At 40.1% G+C, this 27,644-nt stretch overlaps 1 protein-coding gene across 1 annotated transcript in view; it reads left to right on the top strand.

Moving 5' to 3' along the window:
• Positions 1-27,644, top strand: part of LOC121284432 (protein diaphanous homolog 3-like) — a 784,525-nt gene that overhangs the window by 260,658 nt on the left and 496,223 nt on the right. The window contains exons 12-15 of the mRNA XM_041199892.1: positions 3,021-3,137; positions 5,096-5,214; positions 5,336-5,400; positions 7,140-7,244. Of these exons, the coding sequence (XP_041055826.1) occupies positions 3,021-3,137; positions 5,096-5,214; positions 5,336-5,400; positions 7,140-7,244 (406 nt within the window). The remainder of the gene's footprint in view (positions 1-3,020; positions 3,138-5,095; positions 5,215-5,335; positions 5,401-7,139; positions 7,245-27,644) is intronic.

Below are 27,644 nucleotides of genomic sequence, written 5' to 3' on the forward strand. Positions count from 1 at the left end.
TCCAAGCCACACACCATCCTCAGTTGGAAATATATTGCCATTCCTTCATTGTCACTGGGTCAAAATCCTGGAACTCCCTCACTAACAGCACTGTGCTTGTACCCACACCACATGGACTGCAGTGGTTTTAAAAGCAGCTCACCACCACCTGCTCAAAGGCAATTAGGGATGGGCAGTGAATGCTGGCCTAGCCAGTGACAGCCACATCCCATGAATGAATAAAAAAAAAAATCAGGAAAAGATGAACAAGTTGGGTCTCTTTTCTCTCAACAAAAACAAAGGCTGAGGAGTATCCTAATAGCAGTCTTTCAAATGGTGAAAGCTTTTTTATAGAGTGGATACAGAGAGAATGTTTACACTTGTGGAGAAGAGCATAGCTAGAAGCCAACCAAGAAATCCAGCAGGAAATTCAGAGGAAACCCTACTCAGAGTGGTGAGAACTTGGTAGTCACTACCACAAGCAATGGTTGAAGTGAATAGTTTAGATGCATTTAAGGGAGAGTTAGACAAGCATATGAAAGGGAAGGGAATAGAGGATTATGTGAATAGATTTAGATGGGGAAAGAAGGGAGAAGGCTGAAGTGAAGCATAAACACATCAACTGATTGGGCCGAATAGCTTGTTCTGTTCCATATTTCCAGTGTAACCCTACGTAATCTGAGGTGCTCCTGAGGAAGAGGATTAGATAGCATCTGCATAGTGACACTGAAAGGATTGTGAGAGAAGGCACAACTATTGAAAATTAGTAATACGAGAAGACTAAAAGTGAGCACTCTTGCCCTTTGGGGGATGATAAAAGCTATTGGATAAATTTCTAGCAAGAATTGCTATGTGTCAGTTTGAGGTCAATATTATTTAGGCCTTTCTTGCCTGAAGCTTATAAGCCATATTCTGGACTTACACAGTTGGCTAGCTGTGAAAACTATGTGGCTACCAAAAAGAATCAGGGAAAAATTGCCTCAACAAGAAACTTTTTCTCTAACCTTCATCTCATCCAACGCCTCAACAAGAAACTCTTTCTCATCTTCATCTCATCCGATGCCTCAACAAGAAACTTTTTCTCTTTCCATGCCCACGCAAAAGATGTAACACCTGCCCCTTCACTTCCTCTCTCCTCACCGTCCAAGGGCCCAAACACTCCTTTCAAGTGAAGCAGCATTTCACTTGCATTTCCCCTAACTTAGTCTACTGTATTCGTTGCTCCCAATGTGGTCTCTTCTACATTGGAGAGACAAACGTAAACTGGGTGACTGCTTTGCAGAACACCTGTGGTCTGTCCGCAAGAATGACCCAAACCTCCCTGTCGCTTGCCATTTTAACACTCCACCCTGCTCTCTTGCCCATATGTCTGTCCTTGGCTTGCTGCATTGTTCCAGTGAAGCCCAACACAAACTAGAGGAACAACACCTCATCTTCCGACTAGGCACTTTACAGCCTTCCGGACTGAATATTGAATTCAACAACATTAGGTCTTGAGCTCCCTCCTCCATCCCCACCCCCTTTCTGTTTCTTCCCCCTTCCTTTTGTTTTTTTCCAATAAATTATATAGATTTTTCTTTTCCCACCTATTTCCATTATTTTTAAATATTTTTAAATCTTTTATGATTCCCCCACCCCCACTAGAGCTATACCTTGAGTGCCCTACGATCCATTCTTAATTAGCACATTCATTTAGATAATATCACCAACTTCAACACCTCTGTGTTCTTTTGTTCTGTTGTCTGTGACATCTTTTGATGATCTGCTTCTATCACTGCTTGCTTGTCCCTACAACCACACCACCCCCCTCCACTTCTCTCCCCCCACCCCTACACCCCCCGCCACACACACACACACACACACACACACCTTAAACCAGCATATATTTCACCCCTTCCTTGGATTCACCTAGTTCTGTTGAAGGGTCATGAGGACTCGAAACGTCAACTCTTTTCTTTTGTGCCGATGCTGCCAGACCTGCTGAGTTTTTCCAGGTAATTCTGTTTTTGTTTTGGATTTCCAGCATCCGCAGTTTTTTGTTTTTAAAATTGTTTGTGTTTGTCCTGCGACAGTTTGTGATTGCTGATGGTTAGATTTGAAAAATGTACTCTTTTTGTTGATTTTGTGTGAATTACTGATTCACATTTGGTAGAAATTTCTGCCTGTCCATATTTTTGTTGATCAGCATAATTAACTTGTAATTAGATGAGTGTAACAAAGATGTTGTGTGACACTTTTCTATGAATGCTTCCAAGATGTGAGACTTTGACTAACTGATCTTTTTTGAGGTGCAAATGTGGAGAAATTTACTCTCCCAACTTGTATATTTTACCGTTACACAATGAATGCAGAAGTTAAGTTCCAGTTGGAGCTGAAAGAGAAGATTGAGCATGACAAATTTTCCCTGATTTTTGGTAGCCACATAATTTTCACAGTTAGCCAGCTGTACGTTCCTGGAATACGACTGATAAAGCTCATACAGAAAGGTTTAAATAATGTTCAAACTTATACATAGCAAGTCTTGCTGGAAATTTATCCATTAGATTTTACCATATTGCAAAGGTCGGAATGCTGATTTTTAGTCTTTTCCTACTACTTAATTTTCAACAGTTGTGCCTTCTCTCTCAACCCTATCGTGTCACTGTACAGTTACTATATAGTTATCCTCCTTAAGAAGCACCTGTGATTATACAGGGTTACATGGAAAATCTGGAACAGAAGAGGCTAATTTTGGGAGAAACATGCAAATTGACCTGTGTCATTGTAGAAGGCACAAAAGCAAAAGATTAGGATTGGAAGTGACATTGTAGGTTGCCGCTATTGCATTAAGTATTAATTTTACAATCTAATCTGTTTCCTGGATCTTTGAGATATTGATGCTATGTATATGGCTGATTGATATCTGAATTAATGAAGAGGGAAGTATTATTTTTCAAATTTTGTCCTTTGGTTTGGAAATACTAATCTAATGTTTTAAAACCTTGCCAATGTATGCTAATGTGTTACACTGTGCAATATATTTTCCTTAACCTTCGCTGCACTGAAATTAATGATGTTTATAATATGCTGTCTAACACAGTGAAGGGCACAGATGCTGAAAATTATTTTCTATCCATTCTTCAACACATGTTGTTGATCAGGAATGACTATTTTGTGAGGTAAGCTTTTATTTGTGATATTTTGCATGGTTTTGTTCTACAAGTGCCAGCAATTCATTGTCTAATATACGCACACTTACCTCACACACTCATGGTGGGAAGCAGGAAGCTTTTGATCTTAATTAAGAAACTTAAATTAGGAAACTCAGACCTTGATTTTATGAGGCTACTTCAGCATTGCACAAGCACATTACCAGCACATTCAGGTTGCAAATTGGACAAACTTAATTATATAATCAAGATTATTTAAGCAATTCCTGCATTGAATTTATCTTGGTTTTGCATTATTTAATTGCTCATCATTGTTGCTCATCTTGGTTGGGAGGGTGTTGGTTACAATTGGTATGCCTTAAAGAAGTCTCCGTAGTCTCCTGTAAGTTAATTGTAAGTCTTTAGTGACTACTAGAACTATTTACACATGTACAGCTAGGAGCTGTCTCCATGCTTAGGTCTTTACACAACTCTGCTCAACACCACACTGACTCTGCGTGTGGGCCATGTACTTCCTTACATCTCTTTGTGGGTGGTCCTATATTAACCCTATATGTGTCAGACCCTTAACCTGCAATCTCTGAAACATTCTTGGAATCAAACCTGGGACCTGACTGAAACCTAATGTGTCTCAATCCTTTACCATGTTGGTGCATTTATCAATTGAACCTTTTGGAAATTCATTTCAGGAACAAAATTGATTTATTTTTATGTACTTTAAATTTTTTTTCTCTCTCTATATTATTATTTATGACAACCATTCTTCCTCACTGTCCTCTCCTTCTTTCTCTGTCTCTGCCTCTCTCTTTCGCTCTCTCTGTCTCTCTGTTTCTGTTTATTTCCTCTCTCCCTCGCTCTTATAATACAGTCTCTTTCTTTAGCTGGCCTTTTACTGCAGGTGTCTGTGAGAGACTTTGTATAGTTCTTTGGCCTCGTTGTGCTTTATGTATAACACATAACATTTTAAATTAATGTTACTTTGATTTATTTATGATTTTTAACTCTCTTTCTCATTTTTCTGTAAATGCATCCCTGATGTGTTAATTAAATTACTCTATATTCACTGACTTGAGTTTATGGCCATGTTAAAGCAGAAAAGTATGGGTTGCAGTTATAGATGTGTTAGTCATCTGCATTGTAGAAAATAAAAGGAATTTGGAAACAAAAAATTGATACCACATCTGCATTATTCACATCCACAGATGGCGCATGCCCCATCATAATATAAAGCTGTTATGATGTAATACAAGGTGGACATTATGATGGCTTTCCAGATTCTCCAGGAATATAGAAATAGACAAAAATAATTGTTGTCTCCACGTCTACCACTGCCAGCCAGTGTGTCTCACTCATTCCCCCACTGCAACAATTTATTGTGGAAAGGGACTTTGGTAGCCACCATGCTGAATTGTTTCAGCTTGTGGCTGCAGATTGATACTGTTTTGGCAGATTTACTTGTCAGTAAATTAAGCAGTGGTTAAATTAAAGAGGCAGTTTGTGAAATGCCCATCTGTAAACCAGGCCATCCTCATTCTTTGCAAGAAGTTTTCTTGCAGTTTATACCATTTTTCCAACTTGATATTGTTTCAAGATTTTCATTTGGTGTGATGCCTCCATGCTTTTGCTATTGTACTGGACCTCCATGCTGCCTCCTTTGGGCAGAGAGCTAAGGACACATAGCAAAACAAGGCCTTGTGGATAGCAGGGTAGAGAGATATCACTGAACTGCTAAGTGCACAAATTTCCTTTGGGATATTTATCAAGAGATTTCAGTATTGGATGACAGTAGTTCTCACCTGTAAATGGAAGTCAAACCTCTTTTGAAGAATGAAGAAAACAGGGTGGATAATCTAACAGTAATGAAGTCAGTATTATTCTGCATATTAATACTGGACATAGTCATTGCAATTTGTGTATTTCAAGTTCACTCTAAAGTAAATGAATTCATTTGCTTCTCTTCATTGTAGGCCACAGTATTTCAAGATAATAGAAGAATGTGTTTCCCAGATTGTGTTACACCACAGTGGCGTCGATCCTGACTTCACATACCGCAAACGATTAGATGTAAACTTTGATCATCTTGTTGGTGAGCAATATTTCTGTAGAAGGAATTGAGTTAGATTTAATTGATACAGCAGCATGAGGAACATTTTTTGTTGATGCCAATAAAACTATGAAACTGGATCATGTGCCTATCTTATTTGCAGATATTTGTGTTGACAAAGCAAGAGTCGATGAGTGTGAACAAAGGCTCTCTGAACTTACTAGAAAGGTAAGGAATACTACTGTATATTTAATGCTGTTGTTGTAGGAACTTACTTTGTCTTAATTTGCTTGATAATGTTAAATAAAATGTTTACTAATGATGTCACTAAAAAGATGAGTTGAACAAAGATTAATACTGTGATGGCAGGTGGCCTTTAGGATTTTTTTTTAATGTGCACAAATAAGAAATATCATTCCAAAGGGGTAAGAATAAGAAACATAAGAAATCGAAGCAGGAGTAGACTATTGCCCTTCGAGCCTGCCAGGCCATTCAACACAATCATGACTTCTTCTCCCTCAACTCTACTTTCCTGCACACTTCCCATATCCCTTAATTTCTTGAGCACTCAAAAGTCTACCGACCCCAGTCTTGAATGATGGGAGTATCTCTGTGTTAGAGAATTCCAAAGATTCACAACCATTTGAGTTTTTCCTCATCTCAGGCTTAAATAACTGGTCTTTTACCCTGAAGCTGTGCCAATGTGTTCCAGATTCCCTAGCCAGGGGGAAGCAACCTCCATGTCTACCTTGTATGTGTGAATGAGATCATCTTCCATTCTTCTTAAGTCCAATGAGTATACACCCAATTTACGCAATCTCTCATCCAAGGACAACCCTCTTATTCCAGGAACCAATCCCCTGAACCTTTGTATCCACTCTCCTTACAATAAAAGCCAACATGTAATTTGCCTTTCTAATTCTTGCTGTACATGCATGCTAACTTGATGTACTCCTCATAGGAGTACATCAAGATTTCTCTATGCATACGAACATTTATAAGTTCATAAATATTTGAAAAATATTCTGCTTTTTCATTCTTATTACCAAAATGAATAACCTCACATTTTCCCACGTTAACTCCATCTGCCATTCGGTTGCCCACTCAGTTAATTTGTCTATTTCTTTTGCAGCATCTCTGTATCCTCCACATAGCTCACATCCCTAACTAGCTTATCATCATCAAATTTGGGTACACACTGTTGGTTTCAATGTCTAGGCCTGATATAAATTTTAAATAGTTGAGGACCCAGCACCGATCCTTGAGCCCTCCACTAGTCACGGCCTGCCAACTTGAAAATGAACATTTATCCCTACTCTCTGCTCCCTGTCTATTACTCAGCCCTCCATCCATACTAATATATTACCGCCAAGTCCATGAGCCCTTATCCTCCATACTAACCTTCTGTGTGGCACCTTATTGAATGCCTTTTGGAAATCCAAGTGTACTTCATCTACTATGATTGTGGTATGGTTCCCCACCTGTTGTTCCCTGTTTACACTCTCCCTCTTTTCTTTCTTGTTTCTTGTTCATAGAAATGTTTTGTTTTGTTGTTTTATTGGAGTGGGGGACATGAAAGGTTGAAAGCATACATTCTTATTCATTTAACTGTTTTGTTAAGATCACAAAAAGGCCAAAGAAGAATGTTTTTTCCATTCACAATATTATTAATGCATTCTTTGCTTACGATTTTACTTTAAGACGAGGGCTTTCTTGAAAGTCTAGACCAGTATGTTACAAATGGAAAACAGTGGATATCTTCCCTGCTCATCAGGGCACAAAATCTTTTGAATAGATTTATTTTAAAACTCCTTTGTAGGGAATTAACAGAAAAGCATCAAAACTGCTTTACGCTGAATCATAGGTGCTACAGCATTCCCAAAAATAAAAGCGCACTTGATAGTGCTGCGATGTTTGGAATCAACAGAATCTGGCATCCTTAAGGTTGATGTAGTTTTATCTTTCAGTTTGATGAAGAGTTTACAGCCCGGCAAGAAGCACAGGCCCAAATACAGAAGAGAGAAGAAAAAATCAATGAGCTTGAAGCTGAATTGCAGAATCTCAAAGCTCAGGTAATGAAGCCTGCTAAGTGATTTCTTTGATTTCCAAGCTGTTGGTGGTTGCTATCCAGTAACTGGTTAGAATTCATACTCTGAGTATGCAAAATAAAAATATTTATTTTGGTATTCTGTTACAATTTTGGATTTTCAAAATGTCGCCAGCTGTCATCTTGCGGGCTTCTGTCCAAAATGTCTAAGGCTATAAAATGTGGGGTTTGTGCAATATTAATTAACTTTGGTGGTTCAAGATTGATTTCAGGTTTTATTTTGGACTCCTGTTAATTAAACCTTTTGCTTATGTTTCAGTTTGCATTAGTGCCTGGTGTCACACATTTCCTGACTAATTAACCACAGAGGGTAAAGGGTCCACTGCATTTCGATTTAGTGCATCACACAGATCTTTATCCAAATACAGGAAATTATTTCTTAAGTTATTCATTTAGCTCCCCCTATGGTTGAGGTTTCTGTGCAGAAAAAGATAACACACCATTGACTGAGAATATTCTGATAATTTTTCAATTTTCAAAAGTAAATATATTTAAGGCATGATGAACTACAATTCATTGAGGATTGAGAGAGAGAATTAGGAGAACATGTTACTGATGTGCTTTATTTAAAGATATGTGGATTTGATTTTTGTTGTGAACTATTTTAAATATCACAGACAAATAGCAAAAGGTTATGCTGTAACAGTTTTGTTCAGTAATATAGCAACTTTTGCATTTCATGAACTATTAAAGAGGAGGCCTAGAAAAGCTAATGAACTGAGGTAATAGTCTTGGCATTGTTTTCTCCTTTAAAGCAGTGATCAAGGCCATTTCACACTGATACCTGCAAAGGGTCAGAAGTACTGCAAGTTTTTGTTTCTGTTAAATCGCCAGTGAGGAGGTTACAGCAAAGCTGTGATTGGTCCAATTCCATTATGAAAGATCTGAGTTGAACAAGTGGAGAATAGAAATGCTGTCTGGTGCAGTGTGAAATATTGTCTTTTGTTTTCGAAATGAGCCTGATGTTTCACTTGACTGTCTATATCTTCGGATCATTTAAAAAGGATTTGGAATGAATCTACACTATATAAATTTCTAGCTGGTGAAATTTAGTAACTGCATGTTCATGACAATCTGTACTTGAAATAGCCATGGGTTGACAAATATATCACGTCCATGTCTGACAGCAATTTGGGCTTTATGCATCATTCTTAAAACACAAATGTGTTTTGGCTTCTGTAGCTGTATGTAATTTAAATGCAATTTAGATTAACATAGGCCAGCACGTTGAATCATAACTTTATTTATCTCTTACTAATGTGTGAAAATTTCTCTGACTCATGTTAATTTAAAGTACCATCAGTGTTGTGATGAAGCATTGAGCACAGGCCAGGTTTCTCATAAAATGGGGGTGGGGGACAAGTGAAGGAGGAGCTCTTCCCAAATGGTTCTTTTGGATAACCTGGCGATAGGTCGATTGGACTGGAATTGGAATGCACCTTTTGTGTACTGCACCTGCTTTGAGGCATACCATAGCAAATTGTTTTGCTTGCCTCGTTTTTATATTACTGATGACCACTGTGTGCCCGTCATTGCTCCACAGGCAGCTCTCTAATCATGGGAAGGAAGCAAAATAAGCCCAAAGGAATGCGACCTGAGGTATTGACCTAAGCCAGGGCACTCTAACTAATATGTAAGAACAGCAAAACCACTTCTCATATATGTGACCATGTTGAAGTCTTGGAAGAACACGTATGGAATGAAAGTTTTCTGAGCAGAAAAGTAAAAGAAAGAGTTTGTCCTTCTTAGAGGCAGCTTCAGTGATTACTGATGGAATTCCACCTGCGATCAAAAAAATGGGTACCAGCTTCAGAAAATCTGTTGCTGAGGAAGGATGAACTGAGGTGTAGTCACTGTTGGTTGGGTGTGCAACACAAGATCTCTGAAGATATTTTATCTTGGATTAATGAAAGAAATATAAAAACAAAAAACTGCGGATGCTGGAAATCCAAAACAAAAACAGAATTACCTGGAAAAACTCAGCAGGTCTGCCAGCATCGGCGGAGAAGAAAAGAGTGGAACTGAACTGTGGAAGGGTCATGAGGACTCGAAACGTCAACTCTTTTCTTCTCCGCCGATGCTGCCAGACCTGCTGAGTTTTTCCAGGTAATTCTGTTGTTGTAATGAAAAAATGTTTGTATGAAAAGTTGTTTTTACTACTTTGGCTGTCTTTTTTTACTTGTGCTCAACAAAAAAAGGTAGCTTCCATTAGCAAACACACACTTGCTATGAATGAAAATTAGACTGTACACTGAGTACCTATTATAGCAAGCCCCAGGGCAAAAAGTAAACCTTATTTACCATTGGGCTATGCACTGGAAACCATATGGGTTACCACTCTATATTCCCGATTTTTCTAAATTTAAGTACGGTCTAGGGTAACAGACCATGTGCTAAGACTAAAAGTGACCAGTTAGTAATTATTATAAAGTAAGATTTACACAGAAGCATTCTTCACAACCATTTGTGACAGCGATGGAATCTCATTGTTTTGAATTTGCTCCATCTGCGTCCTTTTCAGATCATATTTTTCGTTCCCATTGTAAAGTTTGTAATTTGCAGCTTTTGCACGTGATGCGGTAATGTGATTTGAAGAGGGAGCATGCAAAAGGAACAGAGAGAAATACTGATAGGTGTGAGGACAATAAAACTGTATAATATGAATCTTGAATTGTGCAAACACATTGCCCCATTGTTTTTGGTCTGCCTGCGCAGGGTCAATTATCTATGAGGCTCTCCACACCTTCAGTTGCAATATTGATTTAAAGGGATGATGAGGAGTGTCTGAATTCCCAACCTCAGCTACTAAGAGATTACTGTATGGCTGAATCTGGCATGGAGTAGATAGACTGGGAGACTCAGCCATGTCTGCCTTTTGATACCAGCATTTCAGTGAATTAACATTACAACTTGAAAACCAGAACTGAGGTTGCAGCTTTGGAAGCACAATAGCACTTTGCAACCATATCAGGTTGAGCCTTTGGAAAACACTATTCTTTCTTTGTGCATGTACTTTCCAATATGGTTGCAACAGTAGTTTATTATGCCTATATTTTGGAAGAATTAATTTTTCTTAACATAATTACCAATCATGCTTGTTTTAATGAATATTCATTGTTTTTGTTCTGTTTCTGTACTGCTTCATGGCCAAACTTGTGATTCTTCGAACTTTAAATGCCATCTTATGGAAATTGGTCATTTATCTTTCTTGTGCACACATTTCTGCGTTGCATAAGGCAGCCAGGACTCTTGCTGTTTTCAGAGGTAAGTATGAGAAAGAAAGGAGAAGTCAAAAATGGAGAGAAAAGCGAGGTCAGAAGGTCACCTGAGAATCAGTTGAGTAAGAAAACATATAATACAAGAGCAAGAAGGATCTGACTTGCTAGAAAAACAAAAAGAGGTGAGTGAAATTTACAGGACCCAAGAAAACAGAGCCCATGAATGATTTGGAAGACCACAAGAATTTGTTAGTGACGTAAGAAGAGGTGTAGTAAAAGATGATTTAAGAGAGGCCAAAAATGAACCCTGAGAGACTAAGACATGCCTGAGGCTCTTGATATATTACCATTTAAGGACAGAAGAAACTGGCTCTGAAATTTGGCATGGATTGAGCTTGCCCAGGTCACCTGCCAGGCCCACATTTGCTGAGAATCTAGCAAGTGACCTGCAGAATTCACAGGAAAACAGCAACAAGTCTCTAGCATTTCTTGGAATTTTCTCACTGTCTTATTAAAGACTGAAGCACAGTCCCTTATAATGGAAATGCGGCCAGATGGTGAAGCAGATGGAAGGAGCTTATTAAGTTGGAAGATCCCCCTCCTGAGTGTCAGTTGGGGTTAAATGCTATCATTTGTCGTGGACGCAGGTACATTGAGTGAGAGGAGATACGCTGGTCTCCCAAAGTGTGCATGTTGGGCCTACTATTGAAGTTCAGGCATGGAAAGTAGTCTAGACACCTGTAGAAATAACGTATGTTTGAGGAAACAGATAAGACCCTGGTCGGGGCTGAGGGCTGAGGCAACACACTCCATTAATGAGTAAGTTTGAAATTTACAGTGAATATAGGCAGTCAACAGAGATGTCTAGTCTTTTCCCACCTACATCTGATGCTCTCAGTCAGATTCTTGGTCCCAACACACTTCTTTTCACTTTGACATCTAATCTGTCTACATATTTGTGCCCTACCAGTCCGAGACCTCTCCGCTTCTTCCTGAACAAGACCCAACCAGTTCCCATCTACTACCATCCTCCTCCGCCTGGCTGAAGGTACCCTTACATTGAAAACTTCTTCTTAACTTCAGCTCACTTCCTCCAAATAAAATGTGTTGCTATGGGTACCAGCATGGGTTCCAGCTTTCCAGGCCTTTTTGTGGGATATGTGGAACATTCTTTGCTTGAGTCTTACTCAGGCCCCCTCCCTCATATTCTTTTCCAGTACATTAGTGACTGCATCAGGTCCATTTCCTGCTCTCTTGCAGAACTGGAAAATTTCATCGACTTTGCTGCCAATTTCCATCCTTCTTCCACTGTTCCTCTCCGAATCTTCCTTGCCTTCCTTGACTTTGCTGTTTCCATTAATGGGTATAGGCTTTCAACCAATATTCACCATAAACCCACTGACTCCCACAACTACCTTAACTACACTTTCTCACACCTTACTTCCTAAAAGGCTCTATTCCATTTTCCACTTTCTCCGTCTCTGTCACATCTCTTTGGACAGTACAACTTTCCATGCTAGCACTTCTGATTTATTGTCTTTTTTCTTCAACTGAGAATTCCCGTCCTACTGAGGTTGACTAGGTCCCTTGAAAGGTAAATCTATGCCCAAATCTTTCCAAGTTCCTTCACTCTAGGATTACAAAATTGACAATGATTCTATGTAGTTTCTAAGTTCAATTAATTGCCTGAATTTTAGTATTCAGACATAGGATGGGTAACTTACAATATTGTGGCTAAGAGTTTCCTTCACTTACAGTCGTGGGGGACAGGTAAAGTCCTAGTAATGTCACTGGACTCGTAATCCAGAGGCCCAGCCTAATTCTCTGGAGACCTGAATTCAAATCCTACCATGGCAGCTGATGGAATTGAAATTTAATTAATACATGTGGAATATAAAGCTAATCTCAGTAATAGTAACCATGCCAGCTCTTATCAATGGTTGTAAAAACCCATTGGGTTCACGAATACCCTTTAGAGAAGGAAATCTACCATCCTCACCTGGTCTGGCCCGCATGTGACTCCAGACCCACAACAATATGGTTGACTTTTCACTGCCCTCAGTTCAAGGGCAATCAGGATGGGCAACAAATGTTGGTGTTGCCAGCAACGCCCTCATTCCATGAAAGAATTAAAAAAAATCACACAACAGATGATCAGCCCACAGATTGAATGTAGTCAGTCAGTTGATTAAGCTGCTGCTTCTGTCTTCTCCTTTGTTCTTCCTGTTGAGCGTAAAGGCTAGCACCAATCATTCGTGTGGTCCTGGTTTTATAGCTTAATTGGAGTGTACTGGATTGTTGCTTTTGGGTGAGACAGGTGCTTGCTTTGTCCATCAACTTCAAAACACTGTCTACATCCTCCTCCAGTGCTATACTTTGTGGTATCCACCTCCCACAGTTCTCAATCCTCTTGTGGATCTCCTTATCAGAATATGTACCAGTAAGTCTCAACCATGTATTACAAGCCAGATATAACTTTATTTATTAGCAGTTTCATCTGATGATTATTTCTTGTCTTCACAGAGGTCTTGCCTCCTTGCAAGACCTGCTTGTTCTTTTTAGTCAAATCATGCCGGCTTTGATTGGATAGGTTGCGCTCACAAACCTTGGCCCACTGAATTCGGTTGCTGCTGCATCTTTACATCCTTGACCCTGTCCGCTCTATTTCACACACTTCTGTCATCCCTTCCCCTCCCTCCCAGAAGCAGGGTAGGGTTCCCTTTGTCCTCATCCTCTACTCCTTCAGCCTACGTATTCAACGGGTCATTCTCTGCCATTTCTGCCACATTCAGCGTGATGCCAGCTCCAAATGCATCTTCCTCCCCCATTTCAGCATTCTGAAGGGACTGTTCCTTCTGCAACACCCTGATCCACTCCTCAGCCACCCCCAACACCACCATCTTTTCCTATGGCACCTTTCCATGCAAGCAAGGGAGATGCACTTTCATCTCCTCCCTTCTCACCATCCAAGGCCCCAAACACCCCTTCCATGTGAAACATATAGTTTGTACTTGTACATATTGTTGCTTGGTAGTACAGGACTTGAATATTGCTGAAAATATTAATCAGAGTTGACTTGCCAACCGATTAGCATACTTTTCTGCTGCAATATAAATTGTTGATTCTTTGAAATTTGGTATTCTTACATCTGTCCTGTTATTCTTCAATAGAACACGGAAGGATGGAAATGTTAGATTGGGAGGAATCTGTAGAACTAAAATGACAGAAATTAGAAGCTCAGAGTCATCAATCCTCAGGCATGACTCTGAGCTTCTAATTTCTGTCATTTTAATTCTACAGATTACCCCAAATCTAACATTTCCGTCCTTCCACTTTCTATTGAAGAATAATGCAGGCTCACAGAACAGCACCCCATCTTTCAATTGGGCACTTTACAGCCTCCTGGACTGAACAGCGAGTTCAACAATTTTAGATCAGAACCTCTGCCCCCATTTTATTGTGTGTTCCTTTGCCCCTTTGCTTTTTTTGTCTTATTCTCTCTTGTTGACTTTACGTCTGACGGCAGCTGTTTAGGCTCCTGCCATTCACACCTCTGGAAACACCTCTTGTTTCTTTGCATATCCCATTACCACTCCATTAAGCCTTGCACCATGAAACCTTTTATCACTTAATGTTTCCTGTCTCAACCCTATCACAGACCTTCCCTTTTGTTGTTCTTCTCACCCTCCCCCTATTCACTTAACCAAAACCTATTATAAGTCTGACTTCCCCCAGTTATGATGAAAGGTTAACAGGCCTGAAATGTTAACTCTCTTTTCTTTCACAGATGCTACCTGACCTACTGAGTATTTTAAGCATTTTCTGTTTTCATAACAAAGATGGCAAGCCTGAATTAGCACTTGTGCTTTCCTGGCCCATGATAATTGGGTGCCCCCCCCACTGACTTTGTAAACTGCTGGGGTTAATTTCTGGAAAGATCACAATTGGATGTTATCTGAGAGTGACTGCCTGGATCGCAATCTGAGAAATTTTGGGGCAAATGTGTAATAAAGACAGAAATGTGAATAACATAAAAGAAAATACACCAGATTGGCAAAAGAGAAGAATACAAATGGTGAATGAGAAATAGCAAAGAAATTGCTGAATGGAGTAGAGGTTTTAACAAAATAACAAAATATAGGGGATAAATATGAAATGCAGTAGACAAAAGAATAAGAAGCAAAGGGACGAAAACCAACCAAAAATATGGAATTAAAACACAAGTGAATTGGAAGCCAAATTAAAAGAAACAGCATAAGTCAATATTACAATTGATATCAAAGGAAAATAAATATTGGATCATTTTTCCTGTGGTCACCATTGCAACAAAGTGTTCTGATGAAAAGTCATCAACCTGAAATGTTAACTCTATTTCTCTCCTAAAATGTTGCCTGACCTGCAGAGTATTCCCTGCATATTCTGTTTTAGCTGTCATTTTTTGCTTTTGTTTATTGTTCTCACCTTTGCTCTTCCAAACTGTCCATTATTCATGAATATGGCTGAGTTATACAGGGTGCCGAATTTCCTGCACCCCTGGCTTAAAAAGCCACTGAAAAGACCATCAAGGGGAGCACCAGCTGCCCCATAACCATTGGCTGTTAATAAGGTGGAGGCAGGACTTCTGTCCTTCTAGATAAGGAAGTCTTGCTTCACACAGCTGCTGGCCAGTCAGAGGCTGGCAGCTCTCCAGTATCGGCAGCGCCACTGGCCACTGCCTTTACTGTTCTTGGGGCTTGAGGAGGTGAACTGTGCTGGATCCAGCCCAGCAGTGCGTCGGGGGACTCTCCAGGTGCCAAAATGGCAGGCCTTGTTGAGGAATGTGGGATGCTGGGATTTGAGAGGCTATGGGGGTGGTGGGGGAAGGGAGGGAACACCTGGCTGGGGGCTGTCCACCCAGCCTGGGACATCTGTTAAGGAGTGACCCCCAACCAGCCCACACAGGCAAACCTGCTGTACTAAGCACTTGGTGTGGGCTTGTCCGCTGGTTAAATCCAGGCTATGACAGGATGATGCCCTTAACAGAGTTAATTGCCCATTTACGGGCCTCAATTGGTCACTTACAGGCTGACAGCCTGGTGCCACCCCTGCTGCTGGTAAAATTGCGGTAGGGACATCAGTAGGCTGGTAGTGCGGCGGCCAGGCCACCCACTGCATTTTATGTGTCCCCCACCAGAGTGGGGAGCATATAATCCAGCCCATAGGTACAAGATTATGATTTCTGTTTCCAACACTGTTGCTATAATGTTAAAACCTAAGCCACAGGAGGGCTGGGAATTATTAACCATTTAAATCATCTTAAAACTTTCTAACAAACTGCAGGGATAATCAGTGGAAAAGGTGATTTTAAAAAAAGCGGAGGGACAGGATTATACTCTCAATGAACCTGTTCTGCCATTCAATTAGATCATGGCTGATCTGTGGTTACCAGAGGGGTGATATTTAGCTAGAGCAATTAGGAGTAGAAGGGGGATGGAGGTTTTAATTTTTTGCCTCCAATATTTTTAGTGGTTTGCGTTACAGATAAACATTTGATTTAATTTACCTATAACTTAAACTAGTTCAGGTAGTTAATTGGAAATAACTTAAAGCTGTAAGTTTAATCGATTATATACATCTACTTTAATTAATTAAATAAATAGATCCATGTTATATAGGGATGATAATGTGACAATGACAGTTGCAGTATGTGAGTGTTTGTGGAGAGCATCTGCATCTCAAGGAACTTCAGTTCAGGGTTGTTGATCTGGAGTCCGTGGTGCAGATATAGTGGGCCATCAGGGAGGGGGAAAGTTACCTGACACTTTGATCCATGAGGCAGTCACCCCTTCAGACAGAAAGGGGGTACACGTCTGGTTCGTGGCCATGGACAGGGAGATGTGACTGCGAGTCAGGAATTAAGTGTTGTGGGTCACGTGGGAATTATTGACCTAGGCATAATGAGCAATGAAATGTTTGTTGAGGGAGTTTGAGCAATTAGAATCCAAACTAATAAACAGAACTTAAAGGTAATTGTTACGACTGCAGCTGATTTTAAAGCTGAACTAGCCAGATCTCAGAGTAAAACCCGTCTAGGCTGATTGTAATTTTTTTTGTATTTTATTGACGTGGAGGGAAGGCTACTGAGCACAAAAGCACAGGACTGCGGTGATAACTTTTGAAATTTGAAGAATTAAAATGTTTATTAAAAGAAAAAAAAAGATAAAGCTTAAGCACACAAGATAAAAGATCCTCGGTTAGGAAAATCTTAGAAAAATAACCCCAAAATGCTTCATAAAAAGTACACAATAAAACTATCTTTTTGACAACAATTGTTATAGTTTCTTAACCATAAATTCCAGGAAATGTCACCCAAAACAAGAAATTGCCTTCCTGTTTAAACAGAAGATCATGACTTCCCAGAACTATTCCATTCTGATGTTTTTTTTCAAAGGGGGATTCATAAAAACAAACATTTGCACAGGATGAATAGTCTTCTGGCCCAAAACTGAGTTTTCCAATTAAAAGACTTTCACAGCCTTTCAGCACACTCCAAACATACAGGAGTTGGCTTTTAGTGAGGCTCTCCCGCACACCCCCACAGCAACTCACTGCAGCTGAAAACCCATTTTCATAAATACCCTTTTTACCCCTTTCATCTTAGTTGTCCATTGTCTTCAAATATCTCTTTGAAACTCAGGTTCCCAAATATTAAAGGTTTTCATGTTTCTATTTTGAGTCAATAAGATTTAAAATGTCTGACCCTGTTTGTGCTTGAATCTCCTGTAAAATGCAACTGTTGTTAGTCACCTTTGAGCTGCCTTTTGAAATGCAACGCATCAACTTCAACACTTAACCCAAATGCAAGTTTCAGATCTAATCTGTTTGCTTCCAAGTTAAGACTCACCATAAGGCCTCATTACAAAATACAAGAAGGTAACACCTTTAGTGTTTCATCCCTTAGATTTCACAATCTGACCTCCAACAACCTCTCCTTTGATTAACCCTGGATACGCACACACACACAGCTTTACCCTTACCTACACAGAATATATACATACATACAGAAATATAAACATTTACTCATCTCATCACGATAATAATCTCTGGAGCACTACATTAGCCACATGTATTGACATAGGGCCAAACAAATCAGAGAGTTGAATGCATGGCTCATAGAGTGATATGGGAGATATGGACTTTGATCCATGGGCTATTGACATCAGAACTGGGAGACGAGAGAGCTGTTCCATTGGGATGGGTCCAATTAAACCAGGCTGTGTAGCAATTTGGGTAAAGATGAACAGATTGTAACAGGAAGGGACAAGTGCCAAAATTTTCCCATTGGAGGACAGGAAGCGGGACTAATCCCGATGTCGAAATCCTGTCTTCGCCCTGGCAGTTTGAGTAGACATTATTTTAATCTCTTGGAAGGTGGGGAGGCCTGGAGTTAGGCCTACTGCCTCCAGCAACATGCCCACTGTGGAGACAGAGGAAGGCCAATGCAGAAGAGACTAGGTTAAATGCCCACCTCCATTTCCAGAAACATCGACTGAATTCTTCAAATCAGTTTAAATTCCTCCTCGCCTTTAACCTCTTTCAACCACTGATTGCCCTTAACCCCCTCACTTTCTATACCCTCATATCCTACCTCCTTCAAACCCGCACCCCCCTTTCATTTCCCTACTTTCCCAGCCCACTCACCCAGTATCCAATGTTTAAGCAAAACTGTCAAGTCCTGTAATAACATTTGGTAATCGTTGAAAAGTACATACGTTTGTCAGAATAAACAGCCCTAGAATAGGCACTCAAAACATTTGAGATTTTGATCTCATGAATATGTCAAAATTAACAAACATCACTTGAATAGGACAAAAACAAAAATACCTGGAAAAACTCAGCAGGTCTGGCAGTATCGGTGGAGAAGAGCACAGTTGACGTTTCGAGTTCTCGTGGCCCTTCAACAGAACTGTTGAAGGGTCATGAGGACTCAAAATGTCAACTGTGCTCTTCTCCACTGATGCTGCCAGACCTGCTGATTTTTTCCAGGTATTTTTGTTTTTGTTTTTGTCTTGAATTTCCAGCATCCGCGGTTCTTTGCTTTTATCACTTGAATAGGCGCTTATAAAACCATTATCTTCCTCATAAACTCATAACTCTCAAAGTAAACAAAGATGACTTGAATAGGAACTAAAAAATCACTATACTCTTCAGAATATCATAAGTTTGTTTAAAAAAAGCCTCATAGACATTTCGAAACCCGTTATTTGTCGGAAGTTCACAAATCTGTCAAAATAAACGTACATCACTTGAACAGGCGTTTAGAAAACCATTATCCTCTTCAGAATCGCATTAATCTGTCAAAGCTATCACTCACATTTGCCAGGACAGTTGAATAAACAAACTCTTCACTACATAATCCATGAGTGCTTTTGAAGACAGCCAAAAGCTCACACATCTGTCAAAGCTATAAAGGAACTGAACAGATGGTTGAACTGACCTGCAAAGAATGAGTGATACAATGGAGAGAGTTTGAACAATTATCTCTGGATCTCATGTTGGGCTAGCCATTCAACGTTGTATCATTCAGAATAACTTTTTATTTAGTGAATAATCTAGATTAATGCATCTGAAGACATTTCCACTTTTACAATGCTGTTCTTTCACTTGACAGCAAGTCAGTTGCATGAAGGAACAATGGCAACTACATTATTTAACGGTCACTTGCCTTTTCCAATCACAGCACTGTCATCATTCACTTTGGTCAACATAGATATAACTTAGGCTACACCATTTCATGATAAACTGTAAAGGAGACAACACCATTTTGCTCACCTTTTATAATTTTTCCTGCCTCCAGTTCATGGTTTACTCCCCCCAGGTGTTATTTAGGAGGGCTTCCAAAATGTAGCTGTCTGGATGAATATTCCAAAAGTTCAGAAATTCCTACTTCCAGAATAGTGCCATACTTCTAAATTGCATCATGTGGGGTCCCGCCCCTCCCCCATATCTGCTGAAAATTGCTAGAGATGGAAATGGAGGCAGGACTTCAGCTTTTGCTGCTCAGTGGCCATTTTTTTGTGAAACCCTGACTCCGTGCAGTTGCAAAATGGAACCCCAAAATTTTGGTCACAGCGTCTAACAGTAATAGTGCATTAGTAGTAAAATAAAATCAGAGAAAATGATACGTTAAAATAATCTGATTATACAAAACACTCATAACAAGACAGATGAAGTAATGGCACAAATGGAGATAAATTTGATACAGTAGCCATTACAGAGATGCATTGCAGGGTGACAAAGCTTGCGAAGTGCTGTCGATGTCTGGAAAGCAGAGATAAAATGGAAAAGGAGGGTTGTATCCCTGATAATAGGGATGACATGGTGATACAGATTGGGAAATGTTGATATACAAAGGGACCTGGGTGTCCTTGTACACCAGTCACTGAAAGCAAGCATGCAAGTGCAGCAAGCAGTTAAGGCAATGGTATGTTGGCCTTCATTACAAGAGGACTTGAGTACAGGAGCAAGAATGTCTTACTGCAGCTATACAGGTGAGAATGTACCTGGAGTATTGTGTGCAGCTTTGGTTTCCTTACCTAAGAAGGGGTACACTTGCCATGGAGGGAGTGCAGTGAAGGTTCACAAGACTGATTCCTGGGATAGCAGGATTGTCGTATGAGGAGAGATTGGGCCGACTAGGCCTGTATTCACTGGAGTTCAGAAGAATGAAAGGGGATCTCATTGAAACATATAAAATTCTGACAGGGATGGACAGACTAGATGCAGGGATGATGTTTCCTCTGGATGGGGGGGTTTCTAGAACAAGAGGTCACAATCTCAGGATACAGAGTAAGCCATTTAGAACTGAGATGAGGAGAAGCTTCTTCACTCAGAGGGTGGTGAACCTGTGGAATTCTCTACCACAGAGGGCTGTGGAGGCGAAGTCACTGAATACATTTAAGAAGGAAATAGATTTCTAGACTCTAAAGACATAAAGGGGTATGGGAAGAGTGCAGGAGTTTGGTGTTGAGATAGAGGATCAACTATGATCATATTGAATGGCGGAGCAGGCTCAAAGGGCTGAGTGACACTGCATGTACTTTTTATGTTTCTATAATAGCAATGTAGGATCTTGGCTAGGAATAGCATCAAGTCGAAACAGTATGGATTGAGATATGAAATGGCAAAGGGTAGAAAACACTGGTATGAATTGTTTATAGACTCCCTAACAGTAACTTTACCATTGGAAAGTGTGTTAAACAAGAAATAAGCGAAGCAATCATTCCGGGGGCTTTAATTATCACACAGCCTGAACAAATAAATTGGCAAAAGTAGTTTCGAAGTGGAGTTCATGGAATGCACTCAAGACAGATTCTTAGAATGTAACCAACTAGGGAAGTTGCTATTTTATGTCTTAAAAACAAAAAAACTGCGGATGCTGGAAATCCAAAACAAAAAATAACATGAGCACTCGAAATGTCAACTGTACTTTTCTTCGCCGATGCTGCCAGTCCTGTTGAATTTTTCCAGCTATTTTAGGCCTTGTCTTGTGTAATGAGACAGGGTTAATTAGTAATCTCATAATAAGTGATCCTCTGGGGGAAAGTCTTCATAATATGATAACATTTCACACTGAGCTCGACAGTGACTTACATGAGTCTGAAACTAGACTATTAAGCTTAAGCAAAGCCAAATACTTCGGTATGAGGGAAGAGTTGGCTAAGGTAGGTTGTGAAATTAGATTAAAAGATTAAATTTAAATGATAAGTCGGCAATGGTGAAAAAATACTTTATAATAATCAATGATAATGCTGTTGAGAAATAAAAACACAATGGGAAAATTGATTCAACTATGGCTCACTGATGAGGTTGAGGATATTAAAAGGATAGCTTATAACATGAGGCAGGGTAGTGAGCTTGAGGATTGAGAGAGCGTTTGAAACCAGAAAAGGATGCCCAAGGAATTAAATGGAGAAATATAATTTGAAGTAAATGGGCAAGAAATTTAAAATTCAATTGAAAGAACTTGTAAATGTATGTAAGAAGGAAGAGAAAGTAAACTTGGGACCTTCAAGGCTTAGGCAGGAGAAATTATAATAGGAAATCAAGAAATAGCAAATAAATAAACAAGTATTTAATAACAATTTTAATAACAAGTTCTGATGAAAGATCATATGGACTCGAAACATCAACTGTATCCCTCTCCGCAGATGCTGTCAGACCTGCTGAGTTTTTCCAGGTATTTTTGTTTTTGAACAAGTATTTAATATCTGTCTTCACAGTAGAAGATGCAAAAAACTGCCAGGAACACTGAGAAACCAAGGCCATAATTTTATTGAGTCTTTGGGAATAGGCTCTGAAGCGGGAAGTCTGGCAAAATTGCTTGGGCTGATGCTTTCATGCCGCAATGCCATTTTGTCAGAAGGCAGATGACCTACCTGCCCAAAGCCGAGTTGAACCAATTAAGTGGCCAGTTAAAGGCCTGGTACCATCTCCAGCGGAGGGAAGGAGACTGCCGGGTAAAGTCTCGGGTGGGAGCCCTCCTTTTTGGCTGTCTTTGGCCTACAGGATCGGAGGAGTGTGCGAATTATCAAGACCCACTACGCCGCAGGCCGTACCATTAATTTAAGTGTTGAATTTTCTCATCGGAATGGCCAATTGCGTATCTAAACCTCTAGTACTGAGAAGAAGAGACTCTGACCAGGCTTCTTCCAAAAACTCAATAATTAATTTATTTTAAACAAAACTTATTTTAACAACTTGCAAGGACTGGTTAACACACAATTGTAATCGGGAAGTATAACTATCTCTTCCTAAAGAATTTCCCCAGCACACACACAGGTAAACAAAGGACACACAGATAGAGTGTCTCTGCAGAAATGGGTTTTGGAGGATGGGCGTTATAAAATAAAGGATAAAGTCTACAGGGTCGCGACGCTGTCCATGTAGAGCTTTCCTGTGTGCAGACGGGCCGCTGATCCCGGTAGATGCTTGGAAGTTCCCACCAACTGGTTCAGTTTTGCAGGTTCAAATGCAGACTGGTTACACTCAGATGAGGGTTCTCTGGCTACAGGTTGATAGCCATGCACAATTTTAGGCAAGGTAGAGAGAGAGAGAGAGAGACTTCCTTTCTCAGCTTGTTCTTCAACAAAACTGCCTTCAAAAATAAACACGTTCACCACTTAAGTTTTTTCCCTCTCCCATGTGACTGCCTTTATTGTCTCCCTGCATCTCATGAAGTAAAGAGCCTTGCTGCTCAACACAAACAAGACAACTTCTCAAGTACCAGATAGGTCAGGTGATTCATTGGAAGAGGCCTGCTTGTTTACAATTCAAGGTGAAATAATGACCTTTTAAAAAACATCCCAGGTTAGCGTCCGCATGTCCAGATCATGCCAAATCCTTCCATTTTGTAAAAGAAAACTTCAGTCTTGAGAGATGTGATTCTAATACTACAAAGGAATGCTGTCCCGCAGCATCAGTGCCATATCTTCATTGATACCCCCTTTGCCAGGGCCTGTCTGAAGCACCCAAAAATTCCACTTATCTTGTTTTGAGGGTGCACGTGCAACACTGTATCCTGTTCTGCAAGGTGCAGAATGGCCACCTGTGAAACTCCAGGAGTAACAGCTTGCTAACCTGAAATTGATAGGTATATTTCTACCCTCTGTTCTCTTATAACCAATCCCCTATCCTTGCTAATAGAATCCCCACACCATCCCTGGTGGTGCTGCTGCTGAAGATGCTGAGCTGTGGTCCCTTTGATCGGGCCAGCAGCACTTGGGACTGTTCCACCGTCTCAATGTGATGGCAGATCCGCGGCAATTATTTGATTAAAATGCACCACCAGATCCAGCCACCCATTGAAACAGGGTCATTCCCACTTCTGGCCTTGGTGGTGGATCCCCAGGATTCTGATGAGAGTACGAAACTTAAACCAGTAAAAATTAGTCAAGAAGAAGCACTGGAGAAATAAATATGGTAAAAAGCTGACGAATCTCCTGGACCTCATTGCCTGCTTCCTAGGATTCTAAAAGAGGTGGATGCAGAGTAGTGGATGCATTAGTTGTATCTTCCAAAATTTCCCAGATTCTGGTGATATAAAACACAGTTATTTAAGAAAGGAGGGGAAGTGAAAGCTGAGAACAACAGGTTAGTTAGTCTGACATCAGTTGTCAGGAAAAATGGTGGGATCCATTTTAAGGAAATGGTAATGGGGCCACTGAGAAAATCATAACATGATTAGGCAGAGTCAACATAGTTTTGAGGATGCAGCTAGCAAGGTAGATAAATGGTGAATCAGTGGATATAGTGTATCTGGATTTTTGAAAAGCATTTGATGAGGTGTTGCACAAGAGGTTGTTACACAAAATTAGTGCTCATGGGAACGTGGGGATTCTATTTGCAAGGATAGAGGATTGGTTATAAGAGAACAGAGGGTATAAATACACCTATCAATTTCAGGTTAGCAAGCTGTTACTCCTGGTGTTTCACAAGGACCAGTGCTGGGGCCTCAGCTATTTTCAATCTATACTAATGACTTAGATGTCTTAGATGAACGTACCAAGTATATTGTAAATAGGCTTGTTGACAATACAAAGCTAGGTGGAAAGTAATTTGAGAGGAGCTGAATTTTCACCTTGGGGGAGGGGGAAACAGGAACCGGGACTGTATCCGGGCCCTGAATCTGGTCTGGGAGTTGGGGCAGTAAACAGTCACTCATTTGGGATTTTGACTGGAGTTCTCCTTTAATTGGCATTGAGACAGGTTCCCTGTCAAATTAAGGGCAGTAGGCAGGCTCTTGAAGCTGAAGGGCCAATCATTGGCTTTCTAGCATGAGAGGAGCGGCAGGATGCAATGAAGGGTAAATAACTGAGAGGGTATTTCAACACAAAGGCACCCTCTCATCAACTTTTAAATTTTTAAAATTAAAAACACAATAAAGCAACCAGAACACCACCGTTTTGGAGCTGGGGAATCCCTCTGCAGGCTGGCCTGTGGCTGCATCCACATCCAGGCATGCAGGAAGGAGTGCCCTGAGCCTGCTGCTGGATGCTCCCCCTCCAGGCAGTTAACTGCCCCTTGCGCTGGGAAACTTGAGGCCAACTGAGCTCGGGCAGCCCTGAAACTGCCTTAGCAAAAACTTGCCACATCGGGAGCAGCAGTATTTTTGGGTCTCATCTGCCCCTGTTCCTGACCTTTGCAGAGCCTGAGAATCCTGCCCTAAGAGTTTTCAGAGGGATATAGATAAGTCAAATGAGCAGGTAAGAAGATGGCAGGTAATATAATGTCGAGAAATATGAGGTTATTCGTTTTAGTAGGAAGAACGGCAAAACAGAATTTTTAAATAGTGAAAAACAATTAAATGCTGAGGTTCAGAGGGATTTAGATGGTTTTGTACATGGATCACGGAAAGTTGGCGTTCGGGTACAGCAAACAATTAGGAAAGCAATTGGCCTTTATTGCAAGAGGGTTGAAGTACATTAATAAGGAAGCCTTGCTACAATTGTACACGACCTTGGTGAGTCCACACCTAGAGAACTGTGTGGAATTTTGGTCGTCTTACCCAAGTGAGGATATACTTAGCTTAGAGGATTGATCTCTGGGAAGAGAAGGTTGTCTTTTTAGGGGAGATTGAGTAGAATTGGCCGATGTTCTCATTCCCTAGAGTTTAGAAAAATTAAGTATTATTTCATTGAAAAATAAGATTCTGAGAGACCTTGACAGGGTTGATGCCTTTTGACCAGTGAGTCTAGAGGGCATAAGCCTAAGATAAGGGGTCAAAAATTTAGAACTGCCCTTTCTAATGTCCTGTACCTCAACTCCATTTATTTGCCTTTTCTCCTTTAGTATCTTTCATGAAAATCTACACCAATCTCGAGCTTGAAAATTTCAATTGACCCAGCACCCACAGCCTTTTGAAAAAGAGACTTCCAGATTTCCATTGTTCTTTGTGTGAATGAAATCCTTCCCGATTTTACTCCTAACTGGCCTAGGTCTAGTATTAAAATTATGCCTCCTTGTTTCTTATTTTCACCACCGGAGGAAATAGTTTCTTTCTGTTGAACCTCTTTATCATTATCTGCCCTATTTTGAATCTTTTAAACCTTTTAAATATCTTAATGAGATCACCACTCAATCTTCTGAATTCCAGGGAATACAAGCCAAGTTTGGCAACCTGTCCTCATTATTTAACCCTTTAAGCTCTAGTATTTTGTTGAAGCTGAACTGTACTGCCACCAAGGCTACTGTACCTTTACTGAGGTTTGGTACCCCAAACTGAATCCAGTGTAACTAAAGCATTGCTTTCTCACTTTTGTATTCCAACTCTTTTGAAATGAAAGCTTACATTCCATTGAATTGTGCAGCAAGGGAGGAGGGCAGTCAACCAGTCAGGTCTCTACTGGCTCTTTTAAACAGGGTTTTGATTGTTTTCTGGACCTGTGCACTAGCTTTCAATGATTTGTATACAAGAGCAACTAAACCCCTTTAATCCTGCACAACTGCTTATCTCGACTATTAAGAAAATATTTTTAACTGTTGTTGGGCTCCAAAGTAAATGACCTCATGCCTCCCTCTCATTGATTTATCTTTGTCGTAGTTTTGTCTGCTCACTTAATCTGTCTATGTCTCTTTGCAACCCTGTGTCCCGAGTTACACAATTTACTGTGTCTTTCTACTCTTTCATGCAGATCATTCATGTATAATAGTAAAAAGCTGAGACCCGATTACAGATCTCTGCAAACATCAATTGTCACAATTCGTCAATCATGCACTGTTTTCTTTAACCCTAATCTGTCTCTTCTCAGTCAATTGCCAATCCATATCACAAGGTTGGGAGCCAGTTAGTTCAGTTGGCTATATGGCTAATATGTGGTTCAGAATAACACCAACACCAACAGTGTGGGTTTGATTCCTGTTCCGGCTGAGGAAAACTTGGGACTTGCTTCTTCAGCCTGCTCCTCAGAGTGGAAGGCAAGCCATCACTGATTAAAAACTGCCAAGAAAACAGCTCAGGATGAAGCATCAGCAGATAATGAGGCAAGGACCTGCCTTCAGGCAGAGCACACATGAATGAATGAATCACAAGATTACCTCCAATTTCTTGTCCTTACGTTCTAGACTATCTATTGTGAGGAACCCTATCAATTGCCTTCTGGAAATCCATAGACAGCGTCCATATATGTTAGTGATCTCTTCAAAAGGCCGAACCAGCTCATTTAGTCATGGCTGTCAAATGTTCAGACCAATGGGAGAGCATCTATCTATCATGTGCCTCTGGCAATAGAAAATTGATAGAAATACAGTCAATTTAAATAATGTGCAGTTGCTTAAAGACGAGAAGTTTTTGGAACAGAAATTGATGTGACAGAGAGAAAAAGAGGGCAGAATATTCAGTACCAGGTAAAGAAACTGACAGAGAAAACTGTGATGACAATTCTCACAACATTTTAAAAAATACTGAACAGAAAGAAAGGGATATAGAATATGCCAAGTGAGAATAGAAATCTATTTTTGATTTGCCTTAGCCAATATTTATCTCTCAACTAATACCAACAAAATAAATTATCTTGTAATTTTTCTCATGATTGTTTGTGCGACACTCCTTGTGACAGGCACTCTGCAAGCAACGTTTGCCCACATTACAACACTGACTAGATTTCAGAAGTGTTGCCATAGGTGTTAAGTGTTCCTCCATGCCCTAACACTGTTCAAGATCCTATATAAATACAAGTTCTTGGCTCCAATCAGTCAACTTGATGGCTTGAGAAAGTAATTGGTGGTGGTTGCTTGTTGTTTATTGAAATTAGCCATAGCTTCGAGAACCAAGAAGGAACTAATAATCATTGTAAACCAAACAAATGTTTCACTTTTCTCAAACTGCTTTATGTAGCCTTATTGGTTTCTCTGCCTGCACACTATTTGCAGATAACTATAAACATTATAACATAAGATATGAAAAGAGATCACTAAATTGCTTAAATGTCTGTGACATCTTTGCCACAGAAAGGGCTGCTGCTGTCAGGCCTGAACCTTCAGTTCTGCTTAATTTTTACCTCGTCCATCTTTTTACCTGGACTCCCTTCATTAAAACTCTGAAACTACATAACAGAAGAAGTTGACTCAGCACATCTTTGACTGCACAGTGGTCTCTGGAATTAGATTTT

Source organism: Carcharodon carcharias, chromosome 11 (genome assembly GCF_017639515.1).
Source record: "Carcharodon carcharias isolate sCarCar2 chromosome 11, sCarCar2.pri, whole genome shotgun sequence".
NCBI lineage: Eukaryota > Metazoa > Chordata > Chondrichthyes > Lamniformes > Lamnidae > Carcharodon > Carcharodon carcharias.